General features: G+C 34.6%; 2 protein-coding genes across 8 annotated transcripts in view; one reads left to right on the top strand and one right to left on the bottom strand.

Annotated features, from left to right (window-relative positions):
• Positions 1-25080, top strand: part of LOC128158656 (uncharacterized) — a 45475-nt gene that overhangs the window by 8629 nt on the left and 11766 nt on the right. For 4 of the 7 annotated variants that reach the window (XM_052821588.1, XM_052821589.1, XM_052821590.1 and 1 more), the window contains one exon: positions 14427-14591. In XM_052821588.1, the coding sequence (XP_052677548.1) occupies positions 14427-14591 (165 nt within the window). Of the gene's footprint in view, positions 1-6618; positions 6919-7201; positions 7382-11270; positions 11753-14426; positions 14592-25080 lie in introns of those variants that run through there. The other 3 variants (XM_052821593.1, XM_052821592.1, XM_052821594.1) reach the window with 3 other exon arrangements.
• Positions 15904-22448, bottom strand: LOC128158655 (uncharacterized). The gene is made up of 5 exons (XM_052821587.1): positions 21982-22448; positions 19123-20491; positions 18798-18948; positions 18296-18645; positions 15904-18181 (listed from the first exon to the last, which is right to left on the bottom strand). Exons 2-5 carry the CDS (start codon positions 20488-20490, stop codon positions 17966-17968), a joined length of 2085 nt encoding a protein of 694 aa, XP_052677547.1. The 5' UTR covers position 20491; positions 21982-22448; the 3' UTR covers positions 15904-17965.

Here is a 25080-nt window from a genome sequence, read left to right as displayed (position 1 = left end):
CATGCAGTTTCTGCACTGAGCTTTGTACTAAATCTCAAATTTTATTTTAGTATCGCCCTGCAAGTTTTTTTCAGTATGGCCCAGTATTACCACCCTCACGCGTACAAATGCTCCACTCCTGGCCTGACAGTGGGTCAGCCTGCTACCTAACACAACAGGTTTTATATTGATTGGTTCGCCCCACAGGCATTTTTTGTGGTCAATCTTCTTCTCTCGGAATATACGTTAACACGTTACCTTTTGCATACCACCTAGAGCTGGACAGAATCTGTGTGAATGTTTCTAATAGTGGACGGATGATGTGGCGGCCGGTGGAACCATATAATTGTGTGTCAGTGTACACCTCTTCATTGGAAAATTGATCTTCGTAGGTGTTTGGGAGAGAGAAAAAAAGGTATTGGGGAAAGGTTGGTTTCCTGTTTTAAAATGTTATACACGGTGGATGGGTAAAATGATTGAGTGTTTATGCTAGTAATTACATTGCAATGTTATAAATGCTCCACGAAGTTTAGAGCTGTATTGCTGTTTTAGTAAATCTTTGAATTGCTTTCATACAGCTTTGACCCCAAGGGTTACTTGAAATAAACTGACAATACTTCTGAATCATGGCTTTGATGAGAGAGAGAGAGACAGAGGGGGAGGGAGGGATAGATAGAAAAAATTTTTAGAAGAAAAGGAAGGGTTAATCAATTTCAACTTTACTTTAGAGAAGCTTGTCATTTTGATAATATAGGTGTAACATGGAAAGAGATTGGAGGATGGTCGTACGAAATTTACCTGTTCACAGTTTACTCTATGGAAGTAAGTTTTTTGTGCATGTTGACACGTTTTATGATTCCTTGTTTGGAGAATCTGACAGGTAGTATGCCAAACTACACAGATTGCGTTTTATAGAGTCGTAAACATCAGCCATATGTGTCCCTATACAACCCATGTAGCAGAAACCATGTAGGGAAGGTGTTTTATTATTTATTCAGCACAATTAGGGGGGTGTGTTGCCAGAAGTGGTCAGTGAATAGAGGAGGAGGGGCTAAGGAATTTTGCGACCTGAAAATTACCTGCCAATTTTTCAGTGTCAATAACACGGGTGAAATTACAGCTCAATATGAGGCCATTTTTGCCAGGTATATAATCACAGATGTTTTTGTTTTTGTTTGCAACGAAAATCCATACTTGATGTGAAATCTGGCCAGGTCTCCGTGATTGGAAGCTTTGATTTCAGGCAGTATAAAAAATTTTTTTATCAATTATGCTGTATAAAATGATGCCTAGATTTTGTTGGTTTAATCAATGGGAAAATTGAAGCTTTGCGGTTACCCAAAACCCGAAACTGAATTGCAAACTTGAGGTGAAAAAAAAATGTTATTGGGTTTCGATGCATACGCAAGGTGACTGCCTGTTGTGATAATTACACGGAAAAGGAAGTTTGTCGGGGGAAAATACAAGACAGGAAGTGCCTCATTTTATGGAGTATAGTTGAGCAGAAATCTTAAATATATTATTAACCAAAAAAAAACTTTAGAAACAGAGAGGAAGGGGAATTTTATAGCTTTATAGCAGGGTAAAATTGAGGAAAACATGATTGATTTTTCTTTTTTTTTCTGTGTATAGATAGAACCATATGATAGAGCAGGTTTCAAGAAATGCCTCATAAAGACAAAACTGCTGGTAGAAAGAGTTAATTGAAAACTAACGAAAATTAATAGCCGAAGTTCTGGCTTTTTACAGAACTTGCTAGATCCCAAGTGCTAATTTTTCACGGCGCAAAAAGAAATAAACATTAAAAATGCTGATTTTAGCAGGTAGTACCGGGTAGTTATGCATATTATCAAGCACTCATATATGGTGGGGGAGGCATTATTTATTGTGTGTTTGTTGCAATTGCTCTATATTTAAAATCCTTTGATTGTTAATTTATAACATATCAAGTAAGCATAATCATGATAATTATCTTATTTGATCTGAACATGCTGAAATTGGAGTCACAGAATATTTCCAAATATTTTTCCCCTGACTATGTTAAACAAAGTCCAGGATTTCGAAGCATGCAGAATGGATGATTCTCCTGCCAGAATTAGTATACACGTATATGAGTCTTAATTAAAGCAGGTTTGTAAAGGAATGGCTATTTCTGAAGAACACAGGACGTTAATGGGGACAGGAAGTGTAATCACTTAGCGAGTTCACTGCCAAGTTCCTGTTGCGAAACGTCTTCTGCGAAATCCCTGATCATTCGTGTCGCAGCATATACCTGTATTAATTACAGAATCCATGATCAAATCTTGTGACACCATCATAAGCATTACATGCCATATACATTGGTTAGCTGATAACAGTTTGATAACTTGAGGAATTGAAAAGGAATGATGATTTTGTTGTCAAGTTACGGTATGCATTGATACTAATATAAGATGCTATCTAAATATAAGATTAATATTAAGGATCCGATATACAGTTTTAAACAATGCATTACAGAAGGTAGAAACATTGATTCCTTGCATTCATTAACTGTTTCTTGGCTTTGATTTTTTTCTCAGGATTATTTGTAATGATAAATTTTATCCTATTAGTATATATAGAACTGTACATGTAATGTACATCTAGACATCATGCCCGGGAAAGGTTGTTTCCAAGTTGTCAGAGCAAGGAGTTTGATTGGTTCATTCATTGTTTTTCATGAGTTTGGTATTGATTGAACATCATAAACAATAGAAATGATTTGTGCAGCTCCTACCCCAGAATCCACCAGACAACCCTCTCCCTCTTGTTGGTGTTCCTTTCCATTAATTAGTTTATTTGATTGCATTTATCTGGAGTTCACTTGTCTCCGTGAATTGGTCTGATGTAATCGGAGGAGAGTTTTTCGTGATAGGAGATTGTCGTTAATGTACAACTGCCATGTTTTATTCTTTTGATAATTGTCACATTAGCTCGCTGTGCCCTGGTCTATTTTTGAAAAGGTGTACCGTGTTCAAACTGTATGTTCGATACTGAGCTATTATACTTATATACCTTGATGATATTTCAAGATGGAGGAAAGGTTTGTGAAAATATGTGACATTTCCTTCAATTAGATTGTTTGAATGGTTGCAGGGAAACTATCACATAGTTTTTAGCAATATGAGATCAAGATTTAAAAAAAAAATAATTTGGAAATAGTAGGTTTTTAAGTTAAAATTAATATCCAACTATTCTAGAGGTTTTTTTTATTTAAATCAAACTTGCAATAGTGGTTCTCTAAGTGAAATTCGATCCTTCAAGTTTTTGTCTCATTTGCAGTTTATCTATATCTTTAAATATATTTTGAGACATTGAAACTTAAGACATGGTTGCAATTTTGCAATAGACTGACTTAATGTTTTTATACCATTACCTGGTCTATGAAAAATGATACCACTTTAAATATATGTGTTCTGTGGAATATATATGTTATGATGGTAGTGTATCTAACTTTAGAGACGGTGGATTGATATATTAACTAAAGAGTTGACATTTTGATTTGTTTCCATGAACAAATTGTAAGATCACAAGAGATTGCAAAAGGATTCATGGAGATGCACTAAGTTGGTTTTGTAGGGAGATACTGTTTCATTCCAGTATTTTGCATATTTGTGGACACTCTGATGCAAAGTAGTCAGGTGGAATAATTAGCACACTCCGTTATGCAATTTTGTAATTTAGAATATTGGAAGAGCCTGAATATGATCCATCATGGTTTTTGTTTATGATTGAATTTTTATTATATTTTTTTTTATGAATTTGCTTCACGAAATGACCTGTCCTAATTTAACCGTTGGAAGGAAATTAGTTTCTTTGGCATGGGAGAAAAGGAGTTTTATGTGGAAATTCAGATCCAATGAAATGAATATGGTTAGTTAAGTGGAGGAAATTGATTGAGTTAAAATGCCCAATTGTTTGGTATTGATGTTTTTGGGGAAGGTTTTTCGCTGGTTCCCCCGTTTCTAATGGACGGCATCCAACAGCGAGGAATCCTGAACTAGAAACAGGAAAGCACCACAGGTCCTTTTGTGTGCCTGGGAAGATTTTGCGGTTGTTCGTGGGTCAATACAGCAAAAACCAAATTGTATACATGTAGCCCTGAAATTACAGGGCCCGTGTTTTGTTAGGCATCAATATTTATGGATTTTTGTTTTTAACCAAATGATGTTTATGAAGTTTGTCTTGTGTGGAAATTTTCGTCCGTGATAATAATGACTAGCACAGATTGTAGAGAAGTCTAAATGGATATAGGTTCCATACTACAATTTGGCTTAAGTTAGATTGATATTTTATCCATAAAGATATATATTTGTAAGATTATATATATATACATTGAAGCAAGATCAACCTTTTATAGGTTTTTGACATCATGTCTATGGAAAAGAATCACCATATTTTAGCTTTTCTTTAAGCATCCCATGTGGGGAAATTAAATTATTACATGTACTATTCTTTGTATAAGGTTGCACAGTGTTGTAATTGGAGCAGAATCTTTCAGCTGGGCAGTTCATCAGAGAAAAAAAATTGTTTTTTATGTTACCTCAGGCTCAAATGCGCAGCAAGTTGATAGAACTGTCACAAATGGTTGCAAACTAACCAAGTTTTTGATCATATAAAAAAGAAATATTTATTTTTGGACAAATGGGGAGAGAAAGTGTGTTTGATGTCTGTGATGTAATAACCAGTAATATAACCAGGAGCCAATGAAAATCAATTAATTCAATTACAGCATGTAACAAAATAGTTCGATCCCCTCCCGTATTGTCCTGTGATCTACCACCATCTGTTGTGACAGAATCGCTGATGACTTGTGTGAAATCAATTGTAATGAGGTAAAAGCCAAATATTTGCCAACTTGAGAGAGGGAGAGAGAACAGGGTCAATTGAGAGCTTACAAAGGAAACATCAAGTCAATAGGCCCTTTCTCTGAAGTCCGTTCTGTATGTTCACACTTGTTCTTTGAGGGGAAGACCTGGCTTCTGGGTGAAAAAATAAAAACTGGTATGCTTGCATAAGGGCTTGCTGTCTGAGACAGTTTCTGTATAACAGGATTCAAAAGGGCAGAACAATTCCCCTCAGAAACACTCTTTGAAAAGTTATGAAATAAAGTTATTTGCAGCATACCATCTTTTATATTTTTTATCTTCCAATAATTATTAACTTGAAAGGTGTTTCTGCCTTTAACAAATGATTATTTTTCTTTGAACATGCAGACTTTCAAGGTGATTTTTAAACATGTACAGCTTTTTTTTATTCATGATAAAGAAAAGGGGGGAAAAGATATTCTAGTAAGTTGACGCTTTAAGGAATAAAAATAGGTTGCCGATTTCTGCTTGCTTTGCAAAATGCAAAAATTTCAGTAATAGATTGTTTGCAGCAGGACTTTTTCATTGGCTGCAATGGAGGCAATAAATCGTCAGCTAGGGCTGCTGAGCATGTACTTTAGGTGTTGGAAATTTGCTGTAAAATTATGACTGCCTGCATTCTTACATATATCATGGCTACTGAAAGAAGTCCCACATAATGATTTCAATGACAGCTAAAGAACGGGTCCTCATTAACATAGAGATGGGGTCAGAAGGCAAGAGTATTACCGTGGCATTATGACTTGGTTTTTGTGTACGACCAAAATCGTTAGACAATTACTGTTGAAAGTTAGAGAAGGATTTAGGGGGTTTAAGGTAGTACTGGATGAATATGGTATGAGGAGGGGAAAAAGAGCTGATTAGCCGAGCGGTCTTGGACTGTGTCATGTAATGTCCAGCTAACGGTATTGTGACAGGGGTGTTGATCTGAGAGAGAGAGTGTAATCGGACAAGTTCGTTTTAGCGTCCGTGAAGTAGTAGCACTAGGCAAAAGCTTTAAACTGTTTGCTCAATAAGCATTACCTTGGGGGAAAAGAGAATTTGTTTAAATACAGAATTATAAGCTTTTGTTAGAATGAAATAATTCCGCATTGGGGTTTATTGTGGTCAATAGTTGGTGAGAGGGGCACAGAAAAGGGGGAATAGGTTATGGCCATTTTTTTTTTTTATTTCTGGAAATCAGAATCTAAAAAAAAAAATCTACTGAAGATGTCTGACAACAAGTTCTATAAATGTGGAAACTTGAGACCTGATGATCAAAAATCTAATACAATGTTGTCTATAAAAAAATTTTTTTTTTATATATTTCTTCTCTTGTTATTCTATTCTTATCAATTGGATTGTTCATTACGATGATAAAAAGATCAATGCATATTAAAGTTCAGAAGGAAATTCAATTTCTTCTTTTTATCAAGGTCAACAAAACTAATCTATTCTACCTTGTTTACTACTGCAGCGGTTATTTTTGGCATTCTTGTTGGATATTAAAAAGTAGTGTCATGTACTTTTATAAAAATTTTCAAAGAGGAAACCTGCTTGAACCTCGTTGGCTTAACCATAGATAATTCTCTATTTTCCATCTAGGTAATCCCCTACTTTTTTTTTTAATTCACTGGGCCAGTAAAAGCAAAGGCAGATTAGGGTCAGTGAACTGTAAACTGTATTTTTGGAGCCATTCTTTACTGACCATGCTTTCGACAGTAGCACTAGTAGACTCCAGAGGCAAGTAAATTCCTCTGACCCCTTCCTAGCTCTCTCTGACCAGCAGTGTGGCTACCGGTATTCGTACTTGTACAGTGTGCATCTGAATTGAGGCTCCGTTCCAACAAGTTGCATTTCTTTAATTATTTTTTTTTTTTTAATGGTAAAGACATAGAATATGACTTTAAGAGCAGATGAAAGAAAGATATTGTCAGCTTGACCTGTGCGCTATATAGACTGGTGATAGAATTTTCACCTTGGTGGTGCCATCCAGTCCCCAAGCATATGATTTCACAGGATATGAACAAACCAATTACACACCTTTGCTAGAAAAAGGGGGAACAACCTACGGGTAGGTATTTGTTCTTTGTATTCTTGTTTACCTTTGAAGGCAACTTATTCTTTTTAATTTAAGACGAGATCTCTCTTTTCCTTTTTTCTTTTCCCTCTCTACCCCCCTTCTGTTTCTCCCCTGTTGTGATCCCCTTTTATTGTTGCTTTAATTATTGATTTGTTAATTGGATGTTACTAGAAATTGCTTACAGAAATATTGAGCTTTTGACCAGTGTGCGGGACTCTTTACCATATACACACACTCCCAGTCTCTCTCTCTCTCTCTTTCTCTCTCAATTCTTCGACTCTCGGTATCTCTGTTGGGGTTGAAGAAGGTTAAAACAGGTGCTTGCGCTCTTCTTCTTGTTTCTGTTTAACGGGGAGGTGTCAGCTGACCTTGAGAGAGTGAAACTTCCGCATGTTGCCTACGATGTGTTACACGGATTTACCTGTGTATTTGTTTTTCACCTGTAAAACTCCAGGTATGTGTAAAATCATTCAGGTCATAAATTACAAACAGTTTGCAAACATATTAACTGTTTCTTGGTCTGAGTACTTTTGACCATGCGTCTGTGTCTATTTTTGTGAAGGTATATCTGCTTGTATATATGTATATTCCCCTCTTTTCCCTTATCTTGATCAATATTTATTGTATAAGTATAATAGTGTTGTATAGTAAACTAGATTACTTTGGCTCGTATGTCATGAGAAAACAAATGATATTTAAATATTAAAACTGAAGTGAAGTTGTTAATTGTAAATGGACTGGGGGGAAAAAATATATAAATTTCTGCAAAGTATGTGCTGTACTCATGCAAGCCCGTACCCATTATTGAGTTAGGAATGTGCCAGCTAGCTCTCTGGGGAGATTGTACCCGGCCATATCTAGGATGATCAAACAACATGGCTAATTCATTGAACAATGGATCGAGGGGACGGGGAGATTAAATATTGATGCTTATGACACAAAATACATGTGAAGGTATGTCATCTGAGCTGGTCCCCATAGACCATTGTTTGGTCGCCGGGAATCTCGCATTCCAGCGCCCTATAGGGTGAGTGTTCTAGTATCATGTGCAGGGTATGTTTCAGTCATGCTATTGCTATGATATACATGTATATCATGTATTGCTTAAAACCGACGCAGTCCATATGTGATGCTGGCAGCAGTGCCAGTCATGCTGATGATGCTGCAGGCTAATGTGTAACCTGATCTCCCCACTGCTTGGACCGAGTGTACACCAGATGCATTAACCCTTTTATTTTTTTTTTCTCTCCTTAGCATTGCTTCTTGAGCTGAGTTGACAGGATATGCAGGCCTGTTATGTTGATTTACTTGAAGGCCATGGTTTGTCATACCCTTGTCATGTTGTACCACAGTCAAACTGAGACATTGCAGCTTGGTCCACTTGATTGAGATGCATGGCAGTCTCCATGTGATAGAAATTGTTTCATTTTAGTAACCAATTGATAATATATTTTCTTTCACATGGGTGCAATATTACTCTGAGTAGCAACTTGAATGTACCCTTTTTTCCTTTTTATATTCTTTCATTTATACTCGTATTTGATGCTTTGCTTAATTTTTTCTAAAAAAGAAATGTCAGCGATATTTTATGTCAGACTTGAAGGAGAGCGGCTCATTTGAGGGAAAAGGATTGAAAAAAGATCAATTGGCATTTTAATCTGTTAATTAATTTAGTCAAAACATGTCAGTTTAAACTTCGCGATTGCTCATCAACGCTGGATAATGTTTGTGCATCGGCAAATGAATCGCATAAAAAATGCGACTTTGTAATGGTTCAGGCATCAGCATGGTGTGAAGTCCCTGTCGTTTTTTTAGCTGCATCTTGTGAATTTTAAAGCCTTTTTGTGAGGTAATTATGTTATGCCAGAGAATGAAACATGGCCTTATTGACTCTTGTGCTATTGTCATTGGGTGATTATAGCAGTTTGTTTTTTATTTGTGTGACAAAAAAAGGAAATTAGAAAAAAAAAAGTTTTGTAATCGTAACCCTTATTTTGCTCCTATCTGCCAAGACAACATGGATCTGACAAGTACTGGCTTTGGATTCCTCGGCAGAAATAAGGTTTTCAATGTGACACGTGGGACCTTGATATTGTGAAAGCGATAATTCGTACTCTTTTTCCTTCTTTTTTTTTTTTTTTTTTTTTTTTCTTTTTTTCGATTGGGTAATAGAAATTGAGGAAATTTGCAGAAACATGAGCAAAAATGGAAAAGACTTGTAGACTTGATTGTATTATAGCTGTGAGCCACATGAGAAGGAATCTGTCATGGGAGATATCTAGGGGGTCCTTTTACAGAGTTAGTAAAATGGAATTCAAAAAGATGATCCAAAACAGTTTTTTTTTTAGGGTTTTTTTAAGGGGGAGGGGAGATATTTAACAAAGGGATGAGGAAGATATGCAAATTCAACGTTCCAAAAAAGATATGCAAAGGGGAAGTTTGCGATCAAAGCCTTCATAGCTAGGCCTGAACTAGATGCATGTTTGTTTTTTCATTGTGTCTACCATAGAAAAATTATTTTTGGTCATAATCAGTAATCTTTCCCCCCCAAAAAAATGATCAAAATGAAAAAGAAATAGTTGGAGGTTTACACATTTCAGTTGAAGTACAAGAAGATATTTTGTTATGGTTTGCTGAATTTTCAATCATGCATATGAGTCAGATTGAGTTATTTGACTGTATTAGGTAGGAGTAAAGTGAAATAAAATCCCTCCAGCTAATTCCAGTGGTCAAGCTGGATTTTTTTCTTTTTTCACTGATCATGTATCGGCAAGTAAAGTGTGAAAGTATAGACCTGGGTACATATTTATGTAGAGAATTAGTTTTTCAGTGTCCCGGGGAAAGGAAGACAGTGAATTGATATTTATTCTGTTTCTGGTTGGCAAAACACCATTAACCTTGTGCAAAAACCTTTGCTGTAGCAGGTGTCTTTCTGTGTTGTAAGAACTATTTCATATATACATTGTAGATTCCCCAAGTGTTTTTTTTATATTATTGAACATGTACAATAAAAAGTGGTTGTTTTTGGTTAAAGTTTACACATATTTGTATATCTTACCAGAGTTCTCTTTTTTTAATGTTCATATATATATATATACAATCAAAACAACAATTTGTGTGTTGTTAAACATTTATTTGACCTTTTTAAGGATAAAAGTAAGTTTGCAGTATATTTTGTTTTAGCGTTATATCTGTTACCTTGGACATTTTTAACTAAAACAGTGCTATTCAATTTTTTTTTTTCAAATTTGATGATCTTCTACTTTTTATCCAACAACTCCTTTCGCAACTTCATTGTTGTCTCTTTTTTCCTTTTTGAAAAGCAGTATTTAAGTGTCTATTTTGGTGCATATATACCGGTATTCAACAATTGTTTTTATTCATGGCACAGCAGCTGTACAAGCTAACATCTACTGTTAAGAATAGATAGCAAAAATATTTTGTTTTTTTTTAAATTTAAAGGAAGCAACATTTGTGCAAGAAGACAGTGTTTAAACTATTTTGGCTTAACCTTTAAATTGGAGGTCAATGCACATATTGAATAATTTTCTCATTTAAACCTAAAAAAAAAAAAAATCAATGACAAGTATTCTTAAGGGTAATTTAGATGGGGACAAAAAGCAAAAATTGCACAGGCAAATGAACATTGTGAAGTAACCTAGCCAAAGACTTGTGCAGGAAGTGGGCTAGCTAGCTTGTATGGTACATTGCTCTCTGTGTGTGTCTTAGATCTGGAGCTTGCTCCGACTATCAGGCAAGCTTAAAACTTATCCCTACCCTGCACACTACATTAATTTCAGAACATTGTCTCTGTCACGGGTCCCGGTTAGCTAGATCGCCCGTATATTTGATCTCTGAATGGTTCTGTCTTACGGTATAGAAGGAATTTAGGTGTAACTCGGGTAGATAATATTGTATTTCGGTAATTGCTTCATGGGGCACATAATCCAAGATTTTAATTGAGTTAAAGATTTGCTAAGTGATATTGAAGTCATATTTTTAGAATTGACAAAGGCACAGTGATTGCTGAGAGCACTATTAAGAAATTAATGTAATTTATCCAATAGAAAGTGTTGTGTATATTGCACTAAAATAATGCCATTTACTCTGTATAAAGTTTCTGTTCATTCATAGTATTTTTCACAGTCTCTGATTTCAATATGTTCTAAATTTAACAGGTATTTTATTTAGAGTACACACTGTGTTGAGGGCATTGTAAACATTTAAGCCTTTTCAGTATTTAAAGCAATTTCGCAAGACCTGCGTAAAACTGGAACTTTGTGGAAGGGAATACTGACTGTAGAAAATTGTTCAAGTCTTATGTTTTTAAAAATGATATAATGGAGGATTTGGGACAAGATATGTATGGTATTCCTGCATGGTGACTTCCTTACAAGGACAATTCTGCCATAGATACCTGACCCTGGCCATTGTGAATGCTGTAATCAGAACCCTTAATCAGTTCCAGGCAGGCAAACTCTTCTGTCAGAAGTCGTAACCGAATTCTCAGTCCACACACAGGACTCGCCTGAGTGCACTCATAGAAACTCGTTTTGCTGTCCCGTATGTGTGTACATGTGTGCTAAACTTTTGTTCTTTTTTTTTTCCCCTTCTGTTCTCATTGATTGAGTGTGCTTACAAGTCTTCAAGTGAACGAGAGAGGGTGAATTGCATGCAGTGGAGGTTTATAGGTAGATATAGACTCAGGCTTTCAATATGGCCAAGTTTTTTCATGATTGTGCATGGAATTAACAGAAAATTAGTTGAGAAGAACTTTTAAGAAACTGTCAGACCTCTGCCATTATGACAATGATATAACATAGAGGTAAGATAGCAGGGATATGGAGACATAGTTCTAGTAAGATATTTTGTGTTTGTTTGAAGGAGAGAGGTCTGTTGCAATTGCATTTATGAATATTGTTAAATATTCATAAGGACCCAATGTTTTTCAATGATAATATGCTCTTTACTTTATTAATATGTTGTAGAATTTTTGAAGAATTTATTTTCGCATTGGGCAATATTTTTTGTCCCTTGGGGGCTAACATAATCAATTGTGCCCTCAACCCCTCATTGTCAACATTTATATGATAAATATATTGAGTTTACAACTGGAATAGTGTTGAGGTTAAAGAACAGGTTTTTTGAAAATTACCATTACAGATGTTGTCTGAACTAAAAAGAAATGCAGACTTTGCGAGAAATACGGGTTATCATCAGACTAAGTAGTGCATTTGGTAATAAAACTTGGGCCCATATTGATACTTGCTACAAATATCTGAGTAAGCCCTAGACAATTATCATTCTTGCTTTCAATTTGTCATCTTGCATGCAGTTGATGAGCTCTTGAGAACCATTGCAGAATTTTTGCAAATGAGATCAAAAGAAGCTTATAGACCAAGCTTTCATTCATTATGGAACATCCAAGTCACCGTGTGGTTTGGTGGGTCCTTTGGTTTTTCCATTGTTGCCTCTGTTGGCATGCAAAGACAGGGTTTAATGTAGCAAGATGATTTGGGGTCTGTCTGATGTTGAAAATTGGTGCAAAGAGCTCACATTTTGACCCAGTTTTTCTAAGAGGGGGAAAAAAAAGTTATTGCCGGCATTATAACACGCTTATTTGGCATATAGGATCCTTTATGACCATCTCCTGTCTGCGGAGCCGTATTTCTACATGCAGGACTGTTGAAATGCTTTGGAAATAATCAATAGATCTGCTTTCACTGGATTTTCCCGATGAAAAAATTCTGGATATGTTGTTAATGATCGTAAACTTAAAGGAAATACATGCAATTAGTGAATGTTGGATAATGACTTTAAGTAACCTTTATAATTTAAGGGGTCTTTAACACAAGGGTCATCAAACTGGAAACAAAAGAAGGAAAGATCTTATGATTCTTTAGCTTTGTTTTTGGAAGAAGTATTGTTTCTTTTTTTCTAAGTAAGGAAATTAAGAATTTGTCATTTGGTATTAGCCTTTAGATTTTGGAGCATTCTAACGTGTCTTTGTGCAGTTCTAGCTGTTTTGGTTGATTTCTCAATCCATTTTGTGTTGTATATCATTGTAAATAAATTGCCCTGTTGATGTTAATTTCTCCAATTTTGGACAATACATTTTTGGTTCCATGATAATTATAATGTTCTGCACCTTCTGGTGGTCAACTAGGCATGAAATTGAGAAACATTCAATCATAAACCATTAAAATTAAATGTGCCAGAAATTAACACAGTAGAAGAGCAATGTTGGTTTCAAACCTCAAAAATATTGTTGACTGGAATCTATAGCAGAAAATTTGTAAATGGATAAGATATTCAGCCAACGGAGGAAAGGTTTTGAGGCGGCCTTGGAAGTTGTCTAATACAATAATTCTCTCATATTTGAAATGAATGAGAGGGGATTCAAAACTAGGTCCCTCACCAGAGCGTTGAACTTGGGCAGGGATGTTTTTTAGTTGCAGAGTGCATTCATTGCTTTGGCTTATTGATTTCAGTCGATCTGTTGTTGGCCTATTAATAGAGAAATGGAGTAGAGGAACTTTGCATAATGTCACTGTGACTTTGATGCATATGATCAGCGCTGCAGCAGTTTCATTAAAGTTATTTGTAACCTTTGACCCTTAAACCAATAAGTGATCAATCAACTGGAAGGGCTCAGTAACTTAATGACTGCAGTGTGTACCGGTACTAATAACTGCACATTCCCATATTTATTGCATTTTCCTACTCTCTAGTATTGATTTAATTTTTTTTGCTTTAATTCAGTGAGTGATATTTATAATTCTATATCACTAAAAGTCTTTACTTTCCTACACATATTTAGTAACAACCACCCACCAACCAACCAACCCCGTTTTCTGATTTTTTCAATCGAAGGTCAATGCATGATCTGAGCATAGGTCAAAGGTTATAAGGTTGCATGGCCATAGATAGAAGAGAAGCTCCACTCCATTAATGGTATAATTCAAGTGTGGCATTTTCTCTCTCTGTTGAACTTGTGGTCTGTGGGAAGGGAGTTAATGGTTTGTTGTCACCTCACATGGGGGAAAAAAAGGAAGCTAAGTTGTAGTAGGAAATAGGATTAGAACACAATGAGTCATTCAGAAAAATGTGCCACTTGGTATGGCAGCTTGGGACTATGTTATGTATATAATATGATTTGATTAGAGAATTTAAAGTTTTCATTGTACTAGAATTACACACTGATTAAGAGAAAAATATTGCCATTCAAATCAGTAAGTGCCCATACCGAGAGAGTGCGGAGTGCAAATTCCCCATTAATTTGGAGGTATTTGTCAAGATGATCAGTGCCAATTAACAAATGTCTCATCAATTGCAGTCTGAATAGTTTGATTATTTGTGTGAGCCTGATGAACAAATGCAACAGTTTTTTCTTTAGTTTCTTGTATTGTCAAATTATGAGATCACATAATGCATCTATATGGGTTACAAAGAGAGTTTTGAAATTGATAGGTTGTTTTTTTTTTATTTTTGTCTTACAGAGACTAGAGAAACTGTCATTGAAGTGGGACATTGCCAAAAATGATGTCAAGCAGGACCAGCATCAGATGCTCAAGGACAAAGTCCTGTTACAGCAACAGCTCATTAAGAAACAGGACGCCCTCGCACAAGCCAAGCGGGAAGATGCCGATAACGAAGCCCGAAAGGTACGCATAACTTGTTGGGGTTACTAACAGCAAGACTCACTTATATAAAACTCGGATTGAAGGAAATCTTGGGGAGATACAAATCTTATCTGGGTTACATGTATACAGTAAAACTTGCTGATGATGAAGAACTCGCATAGAAGTAAATTTTGTGAAAACAGGAATTTGCGTCTTTTCTTCCTCAAATCGTAATGATTTCTGGTTTGGAGCTGAGAATCTTGGTTTGTGTTGAAACTAAGAATTTATGGTTCACAGGGCTTCATTTTACCAGTAAGTTTTACTGTAGGCACAAAATTAGGATGGATTTAGAGGGGGGTTTGATTGCAGGTCATGTGAGCTGTTTCCATGGAAATGAGAATCTGCTGTAGGTCCCTGGTTTCAAGTGGTGAATAGATTTTGGAGTGAAAATACTGTCTAGCACCATTTGAAATCAGTGCATCTTTTAGTGGAATGACAAAGCATGGATTTGGACATTGAAATGTGGCCTTGAAAGGACTAGGGCCACAAACCATCAAAAATGGCCTTATCTCCAAAATTGATTTAATTTAAATCATAGATAGTATAGACTTTTAGCTTTAATTAACTGTTATTTTTTTTTCAATATCTCTGATATTTTTACAATAACAGAGTTTGCAAAATGATTGTATTTTAATGTAAATTTGTAAAAATAACGTCATTGTTTATAATGTAACGTCATGAAATATGTATCATTATTACAAGACGTGACTGGACGTTTATTGGCATTTATCTACTCAAAATCATGATCGATAAGCTAAATATGATTTGAAGTATATTAATTACAATTATTAAAGAGTGTTCTTTAAATCACAAACGAGTTGATAATGCTCATACGTTCACGAAAATGCACATGGTGCGTAAGAAAATGTTGATTGAAATCCCGGTTTTCTGAAATCGGGAATTTTTTCGAAGTTTGCATGTATGACAAAAATAGGTAGTTAATTGATTTTTTGTAATAAAATTATAACAACTTTTTTCAGAATTAATAACAAACAAGAGCAAATTCCAAATGTACCTTATAAAACCGAATAAATCGTTATATACAAACATACTTCATGCCCCTGTGCACGTACGCAGCTCAGTATACTTCGTCACGCATCTAAAACCGAATGCCAGAATTACCATGGAATTGATCAAAAATGTGTTTTAGCATTTTTTGATATTCATTGTGTTATGCTTGGAATCTAGTCAGCAATCTGATATTTTGTTGTCTGTTGAATATCAGTATAACAAAAGCTGAACACACGCTGATGTACGAGCATTCAACAATCGTGCGAGAAAATTATGCCGCGGAACACATCAATGAAAATAATGTCAATATAAACTGTTAACTTACATGTGATGATATTGTGCATTTTTCGTGTCATTGTACATCTTTATATTTAAGACCAAAAAGCGTGAGTGTAGTATAGATGTATTTTTTACATTCATATTTAAATCCGGAATGTGCTACTAGTTGGGTTTGTTAAGTTATTCGGCGTCTATTTTTTCCTGTAAGATTACTAAAATGACGCGACTTCATCATGTTCATATCAGCTGCATATAGATACGCGGAAAATACTTTCGTAAGTATTCCAAATGTGTTGTATGTATTTGAATTTTATATAAGTTCGATAAAATTCACACTATTAAGATTTTATAACACCATCTTTTCAATCAACAATGAGCAGTCAAAAAAAAGTTCTTGCACACCACCTGTTACTGGTGAGAAATAATTTTAAATGTGCAAGAATCAGTATTTGTCAGGTTGGTAAGTACAGGCTTCAGCTAACATACAAAAGAAAGCCCTGAAAACATGGTAACAGTAAATATGAATTCATTTATTACATATTAAAGTAATGCATAAATGTTTATGATTTAATTAATCATTAATAAGAACTGATTTGGGAAATATAACCATTCATAGTTAAAATCAAAACATTACAACATCTTTAACATGAATATTTTATCACGATAAGACTAAAGTGTGTTTAATTATAAACATGTCTAATTCTTAACATTAAGATGCCAATTTGATTTTAAGAAGCACAGTGATATGCTACACATGTAATTCATAAAGGAACATAAGATATTAATCAGTTCTTTGTACCAAATTATTTAATAAGATTTAAAAGTTAACCAATCACCAACTTTAGGTAACAATTATTACATATTTATTGATATTATTTTTCCATTATTTTATTTAATGTAAATATTTGAAATTATAATTACAATTTATTAATACAAGATTTACTTGAATACACATACTGTAGTGTACTAGCAAGGATGGCTTAATGTGGTATGGGACATCTGTTGATATTAATGTGGATTAAAGTACACTAAAATTGAACTACTTTCATTGGTTTAGAATTTTCAAATTCTACAATATTTAACAAAATTTTTTTTAAAAATATTACGAGAGGTAAAAATTGTAAAACCCCCAGCAGGAATCGAACTCATGACTTACAGATTCGTAGTAAACCCTCTAACCCACTACACTACGCTGTAAGGTGACAATATTGGGAAAGAAACTACTTATATAACTATACTGGTTTTTATTCTTTATTTCGATAAACAATACGTAAGAAAATGGAAGTGTCCCATACCACCTTAAATTGATTATACTGCATGCTCCACAGAACCTTAACTCGCATACTGAGGTACTGACCAGTAGAACATATATGTCATATTGATTTCCAATCAGGTAATCACAAGTCAATACCATTATACAACATAACATTAATACATTTTGTTTAAGACAATAAAATTGTAAATAAATATATATATGTATATTTCATTAATTTGGTACACATAATGTACAGCTTTGCATCTCACATTCTGCATATATTCACATATTTAGACTTAGAATGACATGTACCGGTATATGAATAACTTATCTGTAGAAGTTTCTTTACAGTGCAATTTGTAAGAAAAACATTTAGATTGCAAAGAAGTTATCAGTTTAATCACAGAATAAACTAATAAAAATGACTAATCAGTAGATTAGAAAAATGTAAAAAAAAATATTATTTTAAAAAAGAAAAAAAGGTTAAACCCTTTTATATTCTTTTTAAAATAAAATAAACTTTTACAAAATAACATGTAGGGGAATTTTACAAATGTCAGTTTTGAAGAACACTTCATTCATTATTTACAGTGGTTTTCAACTGAGACTTGAGGTTAGCGACTGGCATGTCACCCACCTCAAATGCCAATAAAATGATATCTAATAATGATACTTGTTCAGTTTGCTCTTATGTGTTAGATAAATTCCTAATTTCACATACATTTAAAGCATAAGGTTATACACTGAAAATTGATGAATTCAAAGTTATCAAGAGTACATGTACATAAGAAACCCCCCTGTAACAAAATGTTCATTCTTCAATAATGCTGTCATCACTATCAGATGTATCTATCACCTCTGGCACATTGGCTGCATCCTCAACATATTCTGCCCAGTTTCTTACACCAATGTTCTTGGAGTCCTGGATGTGCCTTGCATATCCAAGGTACCAAAGTACTGCAGCAATGTGTGCGCACACCCCAACTACTCGTGCACCGGTTTTACATCGACAATACCATGCTGTAACCTGAATTGAATAAGCACAAGAGGTATTAAATGTTACAATTAATCAGCTTGCTACAATGAACTGTAACATTAGCAATTAGTATTTTTAACTACCAGTAACTGTTAATGCATTTACCTCTGTCTCATTGAAGGAGATCCACAAGATGTGTGCTTTGGATGATACATGCCTACTTTGCATTTTTACTTTCAAAAGGTGACGGTCTTCTCTGTGTATGAGAATGTCATGATTTCCATCAATATGTTCCTTAATGTAGCATCTTGAGAGCTTGAGTTGGTACGAACCACACGTCATTTCACGGAGTTGTTGTTCTGTGAGCTTTGGAAAGTCATGTACTGTAGATGCATCGATCCACACAGATGATTTCCTACCATCCAACTCTTCTGCCTCAACACGCTCCTTCAGACTGTTGACCTGGTGACTGAGCTGCAACATTCTCGCAGCAACTGCTGAATCATCCTCTTGAGCTAAAACCATCAGACAGACACAATAAAAACAAACAGTATAACTGTCACATTTATATTATTGATACATGTACACATAATTATGTATATGTGACATTACCAGTAATTTATTTTTACGTTATGCAAATCTTAATATTTAAAACCAGGTAATTTACCTGAGGATAGAGGAGGCAGAAACCTATTGGAGATGGCACAAATTATCCTAACATAATCTCCAATATAAGGGATCTGGTTCGTAGGAAGCACTTTCTCCAGGTATTTCCATCTCTTGATGCGAGCGTTAGCTGATTCCACTACCCATCGAACCTTAAATTAAAGCAATTATTTTCATTTAGACTAATCAACCTGTATATGCTAGTATACATGCACATACATTAATACAACGTGTTAACTTTTGATATACATGTAAGTAGAAAAGTATTAGATGCACAATGCACATCTAGTTCAGAAAGTAAATAAATTGAAGAGAGAGTTGCTTACTTTGGTCACTAGTCTACTCGAATTCGCATCTTCTGTGGACAGTTGTTTTTGGCCTTTTATCATGAACTTGGGCATTTCTGCTTGGATACCAAGATCTTGAAGAAGAGGAATCGCATCTCTGAACCCTCGGTCGACAATAAAAATGTCATCTTCTTGGATCCATTTCTGAATGTCTTCTGCATTGGTCCTAATGATATGATTAAGTATGGATGAATCATTGTTTTTACTGTCAGCAAGGTATGGACCAAGAACAGATACGAAGTAACCAGATGTTGATACAATGACCATTGGTTTTAAAAGAGGCCTGCCTTTGTGTACATTGTAGGATCTTCTTTGAAAATGAAAGTTCGAACTTTTATCAATGTAAATGTACGTTCCGTCAAGGACCAGTATTGCTTCCTTTCCAGAAGTTCCAAAGAGAGACGCAGCAAGAGGACGAGTGTGGTCTTGAATTAGTTCTTCCCGAGTCACATGTTGAAAACCAAGATGGTAGGGAACAAAATTTTCCATAAGAGCTTGACGGGCTGTTTTCACTGCTCTCCGTAAACTGGATTTTGTAAGATTGAATAATGTAGCCAAAAATCTGTTGGAAAGTCCGGAATTTAGTTTGCACAGGAATATAGCCAATGTTGTTTTGGAGCTTCTGGTTGGAGTATTCTTTATCAGGTCATGTACAGTTTCGAACAGGATATGAAAATTTTCCTTGCTCAGGCCAGTGAGAGAAATGTAATCCTCGTCGCTAAGGTCGTCTCTGCTATCAAAATTGAGTCTGTGAGATTTGTTTGTCTGACAAAGGTGACGCATTTTACCTAGGAGATCTAGCACAGAGTGTTTATTTAAGAATATGTGGTCAGTTGTCTTCAGATTTTGAAGGGCCTCTGGAGTAAGGACTCCATCTTGTAAATGATTTGGACAACATCTGTTTCCTTCTGCAATCAGTATATTTTTTTCAACAAACACAGAAAGTCTAGAATCTGATGGCACTACAACCAACTTAGGGCCAGGTCGTTTACAGATAAAACAGTATGCATGGCTCTTTACTGTTGATGAAATTGGTAAATGAATGGATGGTGGACTGGTCTGTGTTGCTGGTTTTTTTGAAGTCTGCAGAGGTTCTTGGTGTTGAAAATCATCATCACTGTCAGTGTCTGAGAGCTGCATTCTCTGGTGGATGCTAGCAGTCTTGGAACGTTCCTTTCTATATACATGACGGCATCTGTTACAAATTATGGACCTATTCGGAGCAGAAATAAGAAACTTTTTCTGTAAATATTTGCAGATGTCTTTGTTAACTGTTTTCCTGTCCCTTGGTCTCACTCGCTTGGTGCAACAGACACAGTTAAAGTTGTTTCTCTCATTGCGAGGCATCCTGTTATATAAAATACACATGTATAATAAATGGTATTATCATGAATAAATCAAAATAGTAAATGTTATGATTTCTATTTTAAGGGGAGTTTTATAAATGGATTTTAATCAGCAAGAGAAATATTAATATTAGGGGATATAAATAATAAAAAATGCCTTAAAAATAGTGAGCAGTGCTAAACATTTCTTAAAATACCCATAACTTGGTTCTCCTAATTTTATTAGAAAATTCATAATAATTTATTGTTCATCAGAAAATAATTAGCACATATTTACAATCGCCTACAAGTGTACTGCATCTATTTAATCTCAAAATTGAAAAGCATAATTGTGCAAGCATTTATTGTATTTAAAGGAATACAAGAACAGGACAATTTCAATTTTAATCACATTTATTTATTTCATGTTATTATATTTAAAACTTTTGATTACTTACATTGTACTTGAAATATTCAAGAATTTTGTTATAAATCCTTAAAATATCCAAATTGTGAGAAGTGCTAAACATTTCCTAAGATACCCATAACTTGGTTCTCCTAATTTTATTAGAAAATTCATAATAATTTATTGTTCATCAGAAAATAATTAGCACATATTTACAATCGCCTACAAGTGTACTGCATCTATTTAATCTCAAAATTGAAAAGCGTAATTGTGCAAGCATTTATTGTATTTAAAGGAATACAAGAACAGGACAATTTCAATTTTAATCACATTTATTTATTTCATGTTATTATATTTATTATATTTTAAACTTTTGATTACGTACATTGTACATGAAATATTCAAGAATTTTGTTATAAATCCTTAATTTAAAATTCAGTGGGGAAAGAAAGCACAAAAGAAAGCTGGCAAAATAATTAATTTCTAAATTTTAGTATGGTGTTATTGATTCAAGGGCTAATGGGCTATGATAGGATATAACATTGAGTACAAAAATTATCTACACAATAATGAATTTTTTTAGGCCTATAGATATTTATTTATTTTCTATAAAAAAAAATTAAAATGGAAAAAAAAAACCCTAATAAATTCAAGCTAATTGTACATTATTGACTTCATACTTGATACAAAATGTTTTTATTTTCAGTAAATGAACAAAAATCAATTCCAATATTTTGTTTGATTTATGACTATTCTAGCTTGCCATATATTTGTTGCACCGATACCAGAGTTACGTCCCTTTGATAAACACAGGCGTTTCTGTCTTATTTAAACATATAAAAAGAGTAGCCTAGTAATGGCTAGTATATTTTTTGAATGATAAACCATGGGTAATAATAATAAAAAACTTTTTTGTCCGATTACTTCTGTGTGAAGTACATTAGCGCCATATAGAACGCGTCTCCGGCATAATCGATAATGAAATGTAAACAAGTCAACATGTCAGTGGCGGATCAAATACACTGCTAAGTTTACAAGTAAATAATAAGCCTATAACTTACAAAACAATGTTATATGAGTATGCAAAACACTGCTAATCATACTTACGTGAAGCATTTTACGGCTGTTTAGATGGTTTACTCAGTTTGCGGTATCTGTCATCTTTCCGATGCCGAATGTGAAAGCAGACGTCACAGTGACAGATCAAATACACTGCTAAGTTTACAAGTAAATAATAAGCCTATAACTTACAAAACAATGTTATGTGAGTATGCAAAACACTGCTAATCATATTTACATGAAGCATTTTACGGCTGTTTACATGGTTTACTCAGTTTGCGGTATCTGTCATCTTTCCGATGCCGAATGTGAAAGCAGACGTCACAATCTATTTTTAGACTACGGACTTTCAAAACACCGAACTCGATGGAGGCACAAATAACAACAGGCTATTTTGATACAATATATAAAAACGATATTACATAAAGACCGTTTTTAATACTTTAATTAATGATGTTTTTTTTTGTTTTAGCTACATTGCGTTGTTTAACGCAATCCGGAATGTGGTAAAAATTATTACACCATATGTTTATTTTTTAAAAAAAGAGGTGTGCACATGCTTCGCCCCCAGTTCTTTTTGCTTCAACAAAATGTTTAACACATGTATAATCAAAATTGATTTAAATATTTTGGGGCGAAAAGTGTGCAGTACCTAAAAAATCGTCAGAATGGATAAATTTTAATCTAAAAATAGCAAAATTGTGAAACCATTGCTGGTTCTAATATGTATACAGCTCTTCCGGTGTGTTTATTTTTAGAACTCTTATTGTTTCCATTATCCCGGGGTCATAGTTCATATTTAAAACCAAGGTACTCTAAAGAAATGTTTACTTTAATTTTTACATATTTTAGGGCCATATTAACGGGTTTGTGATTTAAGTTCTTTGTCTTAGATAGGTGCCCTTTTGATTGGTTGAGGTAACTAAGGCATAGAATGTTTTTCTAGACATCAGTTTTTCTGAATGATCTTGCTTTTCATTCAAGTTTGAATTCTATTTTAACTGGGGATATACAAAATTAATTACTATGTAGCATTTTTGTTTTTATTAGAATTCTTTAAAACTTTCTAGATTGGTTTCTTATATTTTAATTGACAAATTGGACTTTTAATCAAGCTCTTTACATCAAATGCAAGGACCTTGCAAAATTGAGGGGACTGTTGGTTGCCTGCCTGCAAGACAACACAGAGTGGTTTTGGGGGGGAAAAAATTTGATTTTTTTTGTTTTATCTTCTTTGGAATTTTTTTTTTTTAATCATGCCACCAATTAGAAAAACTTAGTAATTCTGACCTCACTTTGAGTTTCTTAACTTCTATTCTGCTTTTTAAAAGGAACTCAAATTTTACACACCATCTTCAATAGTTAGTCTAGATTTTGCCAGAGTGGAGTTTAGAATCTCAATGTTTGGCATTAAACTTGACTGTCCAATTTAGATGATGGTGAGAGGATGTGTTTGGGGGACCATTATTTTGCTTTATTTTTTGCAATGCCTGGGGTCAACAACCTTGGTGGTTGGGATTCCTGGTGAAAGTTCAAAGGCTCTGCATCGATCTTTTGCTCGCTGTAATTGGTTGTAGTCCTTGGTCATTACCCAGCTTCAGGGAAAGATAACTCTAGTTTTATTGCTTGGCATGGTGCTTTAATTGTTCCAAGTGTGTACATGAGATTGTTGGAAGTTGATAACAGTTGTTCCTGACAAAAATTTTGTATCTTTTTCTTATTTTTGACAGCATAATTAGATCAAGCGTTACAAAATGTTTCTTACATTCCAAGTTTAAGCCCAAATAGAAAATTTTGTTCATGAATTTTGAAACATGAAAGCAACACAAATTGATAATTTATAGGCTTTGAATGGATTTGTCAGTATCCCTTTATGAGAAATCCATTAGTTGGTAGATGCATCTATACTTGAAACATTGATCTTTTTTGGAAATTTTTTTTTAAGTTCCTTTGTGTAAAACGTGATGAATAGAACATAGAAGGCGATGCCTGAATAATTGTTTAAATTATTAATGCCTCCCAGATGCTCCTGATAAAAGGACCAATATAGGATATATGTACATCTCAGTGGCTCTAGCATTTAAATCATTCATATCAAAGATAATGCTCCACTGAGGCCTTTGTTTTTGAAACTCATGCAGGACGAAGAGATGGATATTGCAGAATTCAAGATCTTGCGTGTTAATTAGGCATTGCATTGGATTGTTGTAAAGGGTGCAGTTTGCTGTAGATTTGGAATGCTAGAGACGACTCTGCAAAAATAGGATTGAATTGTTCCATGGAGAGTTTGACATCTCGAATAGGAGTAGTCTGACCCTATGTGGTAGTTAGAAACACACAAGTTGATGTAATTTTGGCCTGTTGGAACCTACAGACTATTGAATCACCCTGATATAGCATGTATGTATATATACGGTGGCTAGAGCTGGAAAAGATGATTGAGGGAGCAATAGAGACAGATAATACCTCTATCGTTATGCCCATTGTGAGCGATGGTCTCCAAGACTGTATATTGTGAGAACGAAGCGTGGTCAATCAATTGGAATTCAAGAGAGACTGGGTCAGTGCCGCAGTGATTGACAATCAAGTCTTCCGTGGTCTATGTCCAGTCTACGCAAATTATTGACGCTATTTTAAGCCGTTGGCATGTACACAAGTACATGAAAGGTCTGGATTGATGCCGATATAATTTTCTTTCTACTGCAAATTTGAGAGGCAGGAATCTGTGAATGAACAAAGTGGCTACTTTTTGGGGGTCGATTTATCAGTAGAATGGTACCTGTGTTTCATCCTCCTTTGGGACGCCTACCATGGGTGCAGACTAGAAGTTGTGAATGCTAGAGTCTCACTGCTTTCTCCTGTACATTAACAATTTATTGGGCTGGGAGCTACATCTATATATTGATTCACATTGCTTGTTTTTTATCGATCTCAAAGAGGACTGATTCTCTTCCTAAACATAGATACCAGGCTCATTAAATTTGGACCGCATGCCTCCGAAAATCGTCTGTCTGGTGTGGAACTGACAGTTCATTCATGGGCTCTTCTTCCAAGGGTGTACAGACTTTTAGGATCCCTATCTTATTGAAATCAAGAACAACAAATTATTGGCAGAAAAATTAAGGCCTCATGATGTTGCAGGTATTT

The sequence above is a fragment of the Crassostrea angulata genome, chromosome 8 (genome assembly GCF_025612915.1).
Source record: "Crassostrea angulata isolate pt1a10 chromosome 8, ASM2561291v2, whole genome shotgun sequence".
In the NCBI taxonomy this organism is placed as follows: Eukaryota; Metazoa; Mollusca; class Bivalvia; order Ostreida; family Ostreidae; genus Magallana; species Magallana angulata.
This window is presented reverse-complemented; position numbering and strand designations above follow the sequence as displayed.